The sequence below is a fragment of the Halictus rubicundus genome, chromosome 1, assembly GCF_050948215.1.
Source record: "Halictus rubicundus isolate RS-2024b chromosome 1, iyHalRubi1_principal, whole genome shotgun sequence".
In the NCBI taxonomy this organism is placed as follows: Eukaryota; Metazoa; Arthropoda; class Insecta; order Hymenoptera; family Halictidae; genus Halictus; species Halictus rubicundus.
In genome coordinates, this window is record NC_135149.1 from 12353138 (window position 1) to 12367211 (window position 14074).

General features: G+C 41.0%; 1 protein-coding gene across 6 annotated transcripts in view; it reads left to right on the forward strand.

The window, feature by feature from the left end:
* The window catches only part of Piezo (piezo type mechanosensitive ion channel component), a 34009-nt gene that overhangs the window by 4296 nt on the left and 15639 nt on the right, over positions 1-14074 (forward strand). For 5 of the 6 annotated variants that reach the window (XM_076788157.1, XM_076788140.1, XM_076788167.1 and 2 more), the window contains exons 2-10: positions 5205-5297; positions 9301-9516; positions 10207-10436; positions 10557-10988; positions 12493-12540; positions 12903-13014; positions 13102-13211; positions 13290-13556; positions 13745-14071. In XM_076788157.1, coding sequence (XP_076644272.1) covers positions 5234-5297; positions 9301-9516; positions 10207-10436; positions 10557-10988; positions 12493-12540; positions 12903-13014; positions 13102-13211; positions 13290-13556; positions 13745-14071 — 1806 coding nt within the window. In that variant the 5' untranslated portion in view covers positions 5205-5233. The remainder of the gene's footprint in view (positions 1-5204; positions 5298-9300; positions 9517-10206; positions 10437-10556; positions 10989-12492; positions 12541-12902; positions 13015-13101; positions 13212-13289; positions 13557-13744; positions 14072-14074) is intronic. The other variant, XM_076788148.1, reaches the window with a different exon arrangement.

A 14074-nucleotide genomic window follows, 5' to 3' on the forward strand; every position in this document is an offset into this window, starting at 1 on the left:
CTTGCAACGTTTTGATTAGTATTCGTTAGGTTACCGCGAATTGACGCCGATGACACAGGCAACGCGGAATCCCGATAATTTTAGCTTCAGTCGTACTGGAGGCACAATCGACGCCGTATAGCGAGCATGATGCATAGTGTTGCACGGTGTTACGAGCGATGTGCTGGATCGTTAGTGAATGAACGTTCGACGCCACCTCCGGTGTGATTGATTTTGTAATGATGGTCAACCATTGCAACTCCCACACATTTGTTACTGAACGTTTATCTTTCACTCCTTGCTATTAGTCGAAGCAATTTTTTCGAGCACACATTTAGAGTTATCCTTCAAAAAATTATTAGTGTGTAATTTTTTTTCCAACTCTTTCCTTTTAGTCGCGACAATTTTCTGGACAAAAATGTAAGATAGTTTCTTGAAAAATTATACAGGTAAGGGAAACGAAAAAAACTCTACTATCACTCGGCTAGAGTCAACGTCTGATAACCGAAAGCTTCGGTGACTCATTGCACGTAACCCAGGATTCTATCAGTATACTTTCAGCATTGATCGCACTGTCAATGCGTCGTCTGTCAAAAAAGGAGAGTGCTCCGCCTCCTCCATGGTCAGCAGAATAAGACAATTCACCCATCGAAGTAACAGTACCCATGGGAACGAACCTCCCCATTAATCACACAATTCCAGCGTCATGTTTCTCGCAAGGCAACCGTGCGAGAAGCAAGGTAAAAATTATAACGTGTCTAACCGTTCGCCGGAAGTTTTTATTCAGCGTAACGAAAATAGCCAATCAACTATGATCTCAGTTGTGACGTGGCAAAATTTCCACCGTCCCTCCGAAGCTAAAATTCCCGAATAATAGTTGCAGAGACGTTAGAGAAAATAAGAAGCAAAATAATAGCGCATTTCGTCAGAAATGGGGAACGAAATGTATCCCGAGCAGTATAGCCAGAAGATGCCCATTTGGGTATTTGTCTCCCCTCCCCCCTCCTTTTCCCCTTCCACTATCCCGTTGCACCGCCATGAGCACACTTCAACGTCCCCCACTAAGACCGTAGACTGGTCACGTGACGTGTCGCGCACGCGCAAAGTGTCACGTATTACTCTGGTCATCAGAGAGGGGGTACATTGTATTCCCCTCGATTTTCCCCTCAATTTTCGTAGTGAGCACAAAATTCTAAAATTGAAAGTGAAATTAATTATTCTAAGAACTCTTTATAGAACATAATATAACAGGTTTCGATGAATGTTTTATATACAGTAAAGAGCATAACTGAACCAATAACCACAACTTTTGTGTAAATCATTATTTATTGCTAGGAATATAGAAGAATAACAAAACATAAATATTATAATTATTTTTATCATAGTTAGAAGTAACTAAAGAAACTTTTTTCAATAACTAATGTCTCCTCGTTTAGCAATGACGAATAAAATAGATCGACTCGGTTTTGCACCGGTCCGTATCTAGAAGAAACGTGTACAGTTCTTCGCAGTCAGTCGAACGGAAAAGTACGCAAGTGAAGTAAGAATAAATATGAAATCAACTGCTCCAAATTGTTTAAAAAAAGTAATTTCTCTTTTGAATAACGGTTTGTCAACGCGTAAGACGGCGAAAAATTGCAGTGTTAGTCAATCGACAGTGCAGAGAGTAAGAAAAAAATACTGTAAAGCTATATTATTAAATGTTGGAGGAAAACCAAAGAAATTATCACCGCAGGATGAACGAAGGATTATACGATTTGTCTCATCTGGTGAAGCTTGAAGTGCCAATATGGCTGCAAAATTATTAAAAGAAGATACGAACATACAAATAAGCCAGTGGACAGCACGAAGAACCCTCAAACGAGGTGAGATTAGATGCATTAAGACAAAAAAGAAGCAAATGTTATCGAAAAGAATATTAAACTTTGTTTGGAATTTGCTGAAAAATATCGAAACTGGACAACTACTGACTGGGAACGGGTTATTTGGCCCACCTCCTGCCACCTTGTACGATAATGAAGAAACAGAAGCCCTCAGTATTTTGGCGTTTGTCTGTCTCTTTAATGTGTGCCTCTTTAATTTTGACCGCAAAAAGCGAATTTTCAGACTACACGTGCACAGTGTTGAGTCAGATATTTTGAATTTTAAATCTTTGGTGTGAGATTCGTAATCAGTAACCCTAAAAAACACGTATTTACCAACTTTTAGAAAGTTTCAATGACATTTTGACTTTTGGCCAGTAAAATTATCAGACCACTGTGGCAGCGATTGGCAGGAGAAAAGATGAGAAGAGTGGGGGACGCCTCACTTACGCGTTCCCGAGCCTACCAAAATTTTGCGTTACTGTTGCGATGGCCGTACCCTTAGAAATTCGCATTCCGTCTAAATTGTAATCGCGACCGAAAGAAAAGTCGCGAGTATCCTGCCGGTGGTAAGTGACAACCAAGTTTCCTTTCGTTGTGTTTATCTCACGCAATAGTATCGTGAATACTTCGTGGTGGCTCGAGTAACGTTTGGGACGGGTCCCATTGCGTTTTACCTTCTTTTCGTGTGTCGCCCGGCTTTTTGCGCCCGTAATACGATGTTCTCCCTGTAAGAGGGTGCAACCGTGTCCTCTTAGTACGGCGCACAATGGGCAGTTTGTACGAAATCGGATTCAAAATCAACGAACTTTCGATAGAATTGAGGTAGAGCGATGAAATTTTTTTTAAATTAAAGCTGAACCTTGTAGAATATGGGAAAAATTGGGCGATTATTACCATCCAATCATTTCAACGAAAAAATGACTTCATTAGTTTTTGTCACAAAAATCTATTTTTTGCAAAATCCTGAGGTCGTATACAAATTTTGAGACCAGATTTGAAATCAGCGTGAAAAAATCTATGGGAAATGATGTATAACATGTTAAAAAAATGTTTTCCGCGCGTGGTATTGGAAAAACTAAAATTTTCTTGAATTTGTGCGCGTTTAACGAATTTTCTCGAGGTTAAAAAACGTTCGTACCACAATCTCTCTATTTTTCCCATATTCTACAAAGTTGCAGCTTTCATTTAAAAAAAATCTCATCGCTCTACCTCATTCCTATCGAAAGTTCCTTGATTTTGAATCCGATTTTGTCTGTGCGGCGCGCTCGTCCGCAACTCTGCCTCCCAGGGACGGCGTTCCTGGTCGAGGACGGCACAAAAGCCACTATAGTGGTTCGTACCGTTCAAACTGATGCTCTCCACGGAAGCCACTATAGTGGCGTACAGTACTTAAGGGGTTAAATTCATGAGATGCAACGAATTACGAACATAGATCTTATACAAGAAAATTGCACCCGTTTTTCGTCGTTGATAGAACAACGAAGATAAAGAATGATATAATGTAGCAGCAAATTGTATATCAGACATACATTTTCTGTTGTCTGTACGGGATGATGGTTCTATCGTTTTATTGTGCCATTACGTTCTTCAGTTGTATCTTTGATCTTGGTCGAGCAACGGAAGAATGGGAAGGACGAACGATAAAATCTTACGAGAGCGTAATCGTCGATTGAATAATGTCGAGCTGTCGTAAACAATACCAATTACGATGATATAATTACACTAGAATATTATTACGTAAAAGAATACAATAATAACACCGATAAAGTTAAATATACAGTCGCGTCGGTATTTAAGTTGACGCGGTCGAATTCGGAGTACGCGATGCTATTTTTTATTGTTTAATATGGTTTGTACTTGACTTTCCTGGTCTTCTGCTTCTGTTTACAGTAAGCATGGGTAGTGCCACAGTCAATTGTAGAGTTTCAAAACGAAAGTATCGCGGAAAGTGTAGTAATTAGAAATTTCTAAAATTTTTGTCAAATTTTCGCCAGTCGGAAAGTAAGTTGACGCAAACATTCCCTTTCATTAATTAAATTACTCTAATTTTGTAAGAATCTCTGGGAATGATATGTGGCAGTTAACGTGTTAATTTCAGTAGAATTTTTACAATCTTCAGCTGTCAGTACAACTTTTGGAAGCTTCAGCTTTCAGTATAGAATTTTTTACAAGCTTCGCCCTTCAGCATTATTTATAGAATCGATCTCAAACTTCCTGCCCCTAGCCACATTATTACGTTTCACCCCAAACCCCGTCGTATTCGATGGGGACCCACGTTTCTGGAAACAGGATAGGCACACCTTCCGAGGATCCCAGTTCCTCCCACATGTAATTGGCCAATAATTAAGCTGGGAGCGCCGCTTTTTATCGATGCCCGAAAGCTCTTGTCCCCCAGAAAATCGCTTCGTCAGGCCACGTCGAATTCACTTTTCTCTCGCGACGGAGCATGCGGCGCCTCAACAATTCGAAATCTCGCGAGTAAGCGACTTGTCAGTACAGCTAATTTATTTCCGACGTATTACTTTCGAGAGACGAAGTCTCCGTTCAGACAAATGCACTCTGAAACCGATCCTCGAGGCAGGAGCAAAATAATTGTTAAAAATATTCCACAGTGGAGACAAATCATATTTTCAGCATTTTAATATTCTGGGACTGGAGGAACATCGTCATCAACCTTTTTAGAATTTACATTTAAATTTTTAAGATATTTATTCTACGTAGAAAGAATAATATATACTTTTGATAATTTGTGACCGAGGGGCTCGTCTTCAATTTTTGGAGGTTGAAATTTTATTCAATACGTCCTAGAAAAATTGACGTTGAGTTTAAAGAAAACAGGGGGCGAGGGAAACTGTTTTATTAATATTCCATTGTACATGAGCGAGAGAATATTTTTTTAATATTTTGTGACTGATTTTATTCAACACGTCCTAGAAAAATTGATATTAATCTTGAAGACATAATCAACATAAAATTATTGTCTTGGAATGTCCCACATACTATTTTGCAACTCCTCACGGTTAATGGGGTTCTTCCTCGACTTCTTTTGGGTTACCACTTCGCACGACGCGTTTCCAGAAAAGTTTATGTTCGCCAGAATGGCGGATCCGTGTAATTTTTGGAGATGGAACGGTACAGCTCATAAATCGGTGGGCAAGGGGTTCGGGTAATAAAAGGCGAAGGGCGAGCCTTAGGGTGCCGACGCCGCTTGTCTCGTCGCAAAACGAGGTTAAAGGTATCCAACTGCGGCAGGGTCGTATCGATTCCTTTCGAGCTGACACGGCCACTGCAAAATCTCGAGATGTTGACAGCCTCGATCCTGGATCGTTTTACCAGCGCCTATGTTTCTCTCTGTTTCAGGGTGAAAGGCCATCCGAGCTCATCGAGCCATGACGAAGTATTGGCTGAACGTGGCCCTCCTCAGGGTCGTTCTACCGGCCGTCCTGACAGGATGTAAGTGTTCGATGCAATGAAAATAATGTCACCTGTATCAGTTTCTTGGCCGCGAGCACCTCTCCGATCTAGTTTGCTGTTGCGAGACACCGCCGTCGCGACGTCTCGTATCGAAACGAGATATTTCCGGGTTCGGTTTTCACTGGAGACTCTGCGGTATTGTATTTGGTTCGACGGATTACTATATTTGTACCGTGTGTGCTCTGACAGGTGGCACACGATGTCTAAAAATAAAGTTATTCGATTCCTTGGTTGGCAGCTAGCCGGTTCTACTGGAGAATTTTAAGGAATATCATTTGTTCGGGATTTTCATTTTTTTTCTGAGATATTGATCCTACATTGAACAATTTTATATTAATCCCGGGAATAGTTGGGTTGTTATTAACACCAGAACTACCGAGCAATAAACGCGACTGATGTGTATTGCTTTGTAATAGTCACAAGACTATATCCAGTCATTCTTGACACAACTTTTATTGTAATATGTGTTTCAACGAGGAAGTTCGTTAAAAAATTTGCGATGAAAACATTTTTATAATTTCAGTAATTGTGCAAGAAAAAATTAGGGAACTAGTCATTTTGACTAGCGTTAAAATGGAATTCAGTGCAGCACACCTTTCAGCACTTGCTCAGCACAAAGAATGACTGTTGTGTATTGTCTTATGTAGAAGTGAGAGGATTGAATTCTCGTTTAACGTGTACTTCCATAATGAAGTTTATTCAATAACCTCTCGTAGGAGTAGGTTTAGTATTGAATTTTTCAAATACCAATGTGACGTTCTTGTTCGCAGAAGAAATTGAATTAAATTGACTTTAGATACATACAAAATAAATTGAACTAAAAGAGAATGCTACTCATTGACGGTATTGATCCACCATTGACGTTGATTGGATAATAATGAAACCAGAATTATCGTGTCATGCTCCCAGTTTAGAAATAGAAATGGCTGTCACTCAGACTTTTGATTTGCAGCGTGAAAGCTCTGTTCGAATTACTGTTATCAATAGGCAGATGCCAGGAAACTTCGCGTGTCGCTGTCGTGCGATAAAACCGGTGTCGATAAGTAGCTAATATTATGTCAGCATTGCGAAACAGATCGAAAATGGTCTTGATATTTATACGAACGCGAACAGTCTTGAATTATAATGATAAAATAATGCCGGATGACGTCTCGCCATGACATCAGTATGTTAAAATAGTGTTTGGGAAACGACTAATGACCTCGGAGCTCGCGTCGATGTTCATGCCGAGTGAATCGTGAGAAACTGGAAAGACCGTGCGGATTCCAAGGTGGAAACCAGAAATAGAAGAATAATCAATTGAGAGACGTACCACGACCCTAAAATCATGTCTCCGAAGTATCATTTATCATATCATTTATCATAAACACTAAATTTTATCCCAATAATATCTGACCACTATAAAGCTGAAAATTTAGAGAATTCAGAAGCTGTTGGAAAATTTTCGATAATATTATCGACAGATATTGGCATTAAGAGTCTAGACGTTGACCACTCGGTTGCCGTGTGAAGTTTAATACCGTCATTAATGATAGGGCTTTATCATCGGGCCGCATATGCTAGATCGTGCCACTATGCGTCACGTTGAGCTGTTAGAATCGTTCCTGTGTCTTTTCGAAGGACGCCGCTGATCCTGCTCAGCTGGACAAACCTACTTTCCAATTTTAATAGCCCATTTATATAACACGTAGTCAGTTATATTTAACTATTTTTTTCTTCACTGTTTCACCTGTTCTAAATTGTTTAGCTTCTTCAGTGTGACTTACATTTTTCAACATATCTTTAACTTTATTTCAGCTGTGTGTCTACAAATGAATGTAATATTCCGCTTACTGTCACTCTGACTAGCTTTCCTCCTCTGTATTGTCAAACTAAAATTAATAACTACAAAATGATCATGAAATGAAGCACGTTAAACATGCTCGTAACGGAACGCTAACGACGACACCCGCAGACAATAAGCAATTAATTCTCGGATCATCCAGCCCCGAGCAAACATAATTGGCGGTTCTCCGGTTAACCGAATGAAAAATGAGTATTCCGAACGCGGTCGGAAGTTCGACCATCATGCGTACACACATAAATTTCGGGACAGTGCGTCGGGATGCCAGTATGACAGCGCCGCGCCGGGACACGTTCGGTCTCGGTTTACAGGCGTCGTCTATAATTAGGTGAGCCACCGACTACTAAACTCCAGGTTTATTGTCAATTTCCCACGAATACACTCTAGTTTCTCGAAGAGTAACAACTCGATGACTGACTACGGACGACTTTATCTACGAACGGTGTTGCGTCGGGGATGGAGGACGCTGAAATTTTAACTGGTAGAGCACAATTCTCGTTCGTACGGAGATTTGTTCTGCCACAGCAATTTCGAAAGTTTTCTTTGATCCGTTGACCCGAATCACCCAGCATAAAAAGGGGGAATTACGACGTCGGTGAACGTGCTATCGTTATCGCTCGAGTTATCGTCTCACGGCGGCTCAACGGAGTAATTAGGTGTCCGCGGTTTCTGTCATTAACGAGGCCGTGTTAAAAAGCCGCGAGGAAAATAGTTTTCGAAAGACCCGGTCCATTAATTTGCGATTAACCGAATATTAATCGCTGGCCGACTCGATTACCCGGTTACTTCATTGAGATTCAATTGACCCTTTAACTGGGGATAATTAATACTCCATCCTTTTCTTGACTCAACTTTTTTTACTTTATCGTATTATAACATCGTGTTTACGTTGATCGAGGCAAAATTCTCTAATTTCAACCTTATTTTCTTCGTGTTGAGTCTTCTCGAGCGTTCATAATTGAAAAGTCACCCTCGTGAAAGGTTAAAAGGGCGTTTCAACCCTCTCCTCAAATAAAAATCCACCCACTCGGCATTTTAATTACTCTAAACTCTTGTACACTTGCTTTAAAATTCAACATATCTGTAAACATTTATTTGTACAACAAAACTAGACGAATTTCTTCGACCGGCGTCAGTAAAACTGAACGAGATCATTTTCCCGGTGCTGGAACGCGCAGCCGAGTTTCCCTGGCAGTTGGTCAAGCTTTTCGTTTGTGTATAGCAAGCATTCTCCGAATAGAAAGTGGTTTTTGTCGCCGGAAATGAAAGGGAAATGGGACAATCTGCGAAATCGATTCGAGAAATCAATATTTTTCTGGACGAAACAACGGTAATATTAAAATCAAAAGATGATAGAAACGGGAACACACATCCTTCCTTTCAAGGGGCTCATTAAGGGATTAATTAACTTAACGCCTCCCGGCGGAGCGAAAGCAATTACCGCTCCTGGAGCGAACTGGTTCCATTTAATTACGCGTGCATGTGTTTCCTGTGTATCTATGATTCACGGTTTATCAGCACGAGCGAGCTTAGAGGCGCAGAACGATAAATCTAAACGAGTGTTCGCAATGTTTTGCGAATCGTCGAAACTCGTCCGGAGATTCGGAGGGAGCTGAAATGTCAAACCTTATTGTCTTCGGGCTCGCTGACCTTTTAACGAGTGGAAAATTCTTTCTGATTACGGTGGAATGAATGCACTTGTACGGTACAGTGAATATCGTTTGAAAAAGGTCGTAACCTTCCATTGCTCGGAAAGATTGCGCTCTAGTCATAGTTATTGTTAAACGATGATATCAGTATAGGCTTCGCTTGAGAGTCTGTACAATTTCTTTTGATCGTGATAAGTAGACTGCGGATTTTATGTGAGATACAATTCTTTAGAAAGAATTGTACAAAATTGATGCTAAAACGAAGTCTTAAAAAATGTTGCACAAAGATCCGCAGGCTAATGCTAACCCGCGGTAGTGGGGATCATTCCGCGACGTTTAGCATCCAACCCTTGGCGACATATATAGAGAAATAATTGTATATCGGTGGGAACCGCTACTAATCCAATTACAAATCTTCATTATTTTTCATTACTTTACTGTAATAAGATTTAGAATTTGTTGAATGTTTTGTGCTGTTTGATCGAAACAGGTACAATATGGCGGCCTGTGGGACTGTCCCTAGTCTACTTGGGCCTAATGTTCTACTCGCCACATGTCCCAATACCAGACACGAACACTATGGCAGGCCATACCGGTGTTTTTCTGAAGACCTGCATAGGCCTATCGTTTCTCACCGCAGTCAGCCAAATCACGTTTCAGATAGTGTTGCTAGCGCTGCCTGCTTACGGACACTTCCTCCACAACTGTACGTAATCAATCTCTTTTCTTGTAGACCGAGGTGCATCATTTATCCATTAAAATGCTATTTTGTGAGAGGCAATTTAGAAAAGGAAGCTAATCCAACGGGACCATAAACAGAACCTCCTCTAACTTCTTCCCAGCAAATTTCTTGGGTTGTAAGATCGTTTTGGCAGCTTTACAAATCCTTAAAACTGATTTGTAGTAGAAGCAGAAGTAAGACACGAGGCGTCTGCATTCTAAATAGCCACTTTTCCTGAGGAAACCAAATTTTTTTTATGATCCTGCTGGCATTTTATCAATAGATCTACTTTATATTACTTTGTACAAATAACAGGATTGTATCTATTCAAACTATGCGCGATTTTTATCGTGATTTATTACCTGTTCCATATTATACTGTCAAAGTACTTGTTTGGTGCTTAACAATTTCCGTTAAAAATAAATTTCTTCAATGATAAGGCTACTATCGAATAGCAAAAACTGAAAGAACATTCAGAAATGATTGTATAGTATTTTGTTACTCGTTCGTTGGAGGTTGTGTCCCCGCCATAATCCATCTTCGCCACTCCCACCGAGCTCCCATAAGCGGAAACTCGGTGGAAAGGCGGAGTCATGCACCATGGAGGGGATTGCCACCTTGAGAAACAGACTAACTGCGTTCCAACACTGTGAACCACGTGCTTAACGTTTCCAGGCGAGTTGCTGGAGGTAGTGTGCAGACACTTAGGTTTCGTAAGACTAGATAGCGCATCTGCGTGGGAGGTATTCTTCTGGTTGATCCCAGAAATAATTGTACTACCCAGCACCGTCGCAATATACTGCATCTGTCGTTCTTTAACTAAAAGACCCATCACTGACGTGGAAGACGATGCCTCTGTTAGAAAAGTCAATGCATCCAGACGGGCTGAAGACCACACTGCGAAGGTAAACTAGGTTGCAACCTCTGATCTAACCTAATCCATACATTCTTATCCACTCTCTTAGCTCTTCAATAATTTGCTCCTGCAAATCTGCCACTTCTTCAAAAAAGTTTCCTTTCCTCAGATCATCAATTTCCTCGGACGTATCGGAACCTACGTAGTCCTGGCGTCACTATGCATCATGTCGTCCTTGAACCCATCCATAGAAGCCGGCTTCTACTTCCTGGTGTTCCTAGCAGCAGCCACCTGGTGGGCCTGCAACAAGGAACTGAGGAAAGGCTTCGCCGTGCTCTGCAGGGTCGTGATGGTCGTCGTGATGCTCCACATCCTGGTGTTGCTCGGCTACCAAAACCAAGTCCCCCAAGAGGCAATCCCTCTAAACAGCACTTGGCAACGTTATCTGGGCCTTTCCTCGATTTATCAGACGAATTGCAGCGATCCGAGGGACGTGGAGTACACGGACAACGCCGATTGGCTGATCTACGGCTACTGTTTGAGGCTGTTCTGGCTTTACTATGTTTTGGCGTTGCAGTCGCAGTTCTTGAACAGAAAACCGGTGAGTCTTCCTCGAGATTGCTCCACGCATTAAACTAATCGATCTCGAAGGGATTCGAATTACAACCAATGAATGAAATTGAAAACACCTGAGAAATCGTAAGGATCTTTCGAGCATGAGTCTTGTCGATCGATCTGATCGACGATGAAGAGTTCACAGAGGGTTTTGAAACAATAAATGAATCCAAAATTTCGGTTCTTCGCATCATAATCGAAACATTGAAACGTTACCTCTTTAGATCTGAATTTAATGATTGAAGCTTTCTGTGAACAACCCGCAGTGCAACTGATTATGTCAGCCCTCCCAGAGCTTTCCTCGAACTGGCAACGATTTCCCTATCACTTGCCTGTCTGAATTAATTTGTCGACGGTTGAGGAGAACTATTAACACCAGTGTTGCCTCAGTAATACGACCTAAGCTTCCTCAGTCTATAGACTAACCGTTTCCGGATACAATGATTAACACGTGTACTTACTTCCGAGGAACGTCGCTTTTACTAACAAGGCGTTACAGGCTAAGAAAATGAAACGTTTGAGCGGCAAACTGGAAAATCTGGACACTCCATTGTCCAGGCATGTTTCCATCAGACGAAGGACACCGTCTCAGAGGTGGCAATCGGCCCGGCGAAAGGCTCGCGTAAGGATCTCGTCCTGCATGAGCCTAGGTTCTCGATTTTTGGAGATTTTGCTTAGATTTTTATGTCACGTTATGGAAGAATCCCGATTTTGCTATGGTAGATGGTAGTTGACATTTCGGCTGTTTGTATTCCATTGTCATTTAAGTCTCAAGCCATCCAAGTATAATTAGACTGCGGATCTTTATGCATTTATTTTTGTAAATATCCAAAATGCAAGAAAATGCGTGCGTTTGTTTTTGCATTTATTTATGCATTGACTCTTGTACATACGTAATATACGAGAAAACACATTTTCACTTCTTTCTGATTAGTGTAAAATAATCTATGCAAGTTGGAACGTGTATAAAGATTCACAATCCAGTGATGATGATACAACAAGCAGACTTCTTCCCTAAAATTGTAAAATAAAATTCCTTGCTAATTCCTTCGTATTAGTTCTCCGTCTCTGTATAATTTTAACTGCTTCTTGTAGCAAGTAACCTTATGAAAATTGATGTTAAATTAATTTGTACACTTCAGAAAATTAAGTTCACAATGCACAAGGTTTCAACTGCAATATTTTCGAAATGAACATAAATTTTTACGAGATCGGAAGTTGTATCGTCATCGTGGGCACATCCCGATTTTTCGTGACTGATTTTTTGTAAAATAGCAAAAATTCGTTGTAAATAGTTTGATACGTCGTCTGGGAATGTTAAGTTGATGTACAGAAGCAGACTACAGTGTTAACGAATGTTTTCCACGCCCCTTCAGGTAACATCCGACTTTTGATTTGCTGTCGCCTTCCAGATTTCTGGTTGTTGTTTAACGCTGAGCAAATTCCTTTTCCGTTTGGATGCCGCTATGTTTAGTTTGCCATTGTTTTAGACGCCGATCGGTAATTCGTCGTTTCCACCGGCCGACGAACGCACACCCGTACGTATAACGATTAAGTTTTCATGTTTGATTATCACTGCGATCACCACTGCTAACACTGAACACATCGACCACTTATTAGAACGAAACGAGACCGATTTTGCATGTGTCGACGCTCGAGAAATTGTTATTTCTATCGATCGTTTTTGTTCTTTTCACTGTTCTGTTCCGAAAGTTGCTCTAGCTAGCGGTGGAGGTAAATATCGGTAATTTTTTCATGTAGCTGGCATGTGTCTGTCTAAGATTTTGATATCAACTTTTTATGGGAGCATCATGAGAGTAGATTAATAGAAACAGTATACAAAATTCAATAAAATTCGCTTGACACGCGTGAAGAACTATGTTATGTGTTTTATAAATAGCTGATGAGGTTTGGGTCCGCGAGAACGGGGCTCCTGCAGGATTCCACCGGAAGTGTCATCGTCCAGGACACTCATCAGGATGACAGTATCCAGATGCGCAGTTTCAGTGATGGTAAAATATAAGAGAAAAGAAAATTCTCACTTTTTCATTCAAGTTTCCAAGAATCTAAAATTTGTTAATTAATTAATTTCTCTTCAGGTGCTCCCGATGAGCAGTCTGGAGTCATAGAGAATATCATCATGGCCGTCTACTCGATCTTCCAGTTGATAATCAACTCGTCCTACCTAGCTACAAACATCATAATGATGGTATGTAGGGACTCCTACACAATCTCATGTTTTATTTGAATATTCTTTTATGCTTAGAATAATTATTTTGCTTATTAGACTTGGAGCATAATGTACCACAGCTGGACAACTTTTGCTCTTCTACTGTGGGCCCTGATTCTCTGGATGGTGCCCAACAAACGGGCGTCCATGATGAAATGCTCGCCCTTCATAGTGTTCTATGCAACCCTTCTGCTGCTTGGCCAGTACATTTACGGCATGGATTTGACTGAAGAAGAACTACCAACGCAAATAAACGGGATGAAGATGTCGGAAATCGGTTTCAGCAAGCCTCAGGAGCTCAGTCGCTGGCATCTAGTTGTCAAGGTATGAATCCCCATGTTTCGGACGTTCAAGGTCACTCTCCCCACATGTGAATGCATCAGCTACGTCTCTCAGTGTTACATTGGAGTGGGGGAAGCCTCTCAGTGACCTTCAACATCCTATCTTCATTATCCTAACTCTAAGCTAATGATTATTATCCCACATTTTTCACGGAACTTTGAATCTTCCAGTGTCTCTTCATAACAATGTTCTGGATCACAATGAGACAATACACCGCTGAGAGAACTCGCCAGAGACGTTCCTCAGCGCTGAGAGACATGGTAGCGCCACTACACGTCTCTGTATCGACTGCCACCACAGCCATGAACCACGAAGTGCCAGAAATCAAAAGCAAGTTCATGAAAGACGTTGGAATACTCTTGAAGAAATTGTTGAATAAGTTCTGGATAGCCGTTGTAGCCATCATGCTCTTCATCTGTGGGATCACTGGGGAACGCATGACCGTCTTCAGGATCGTCTACATGTCCCTGTTTCTTGTGCTTATCATCACCTTCCAGGTA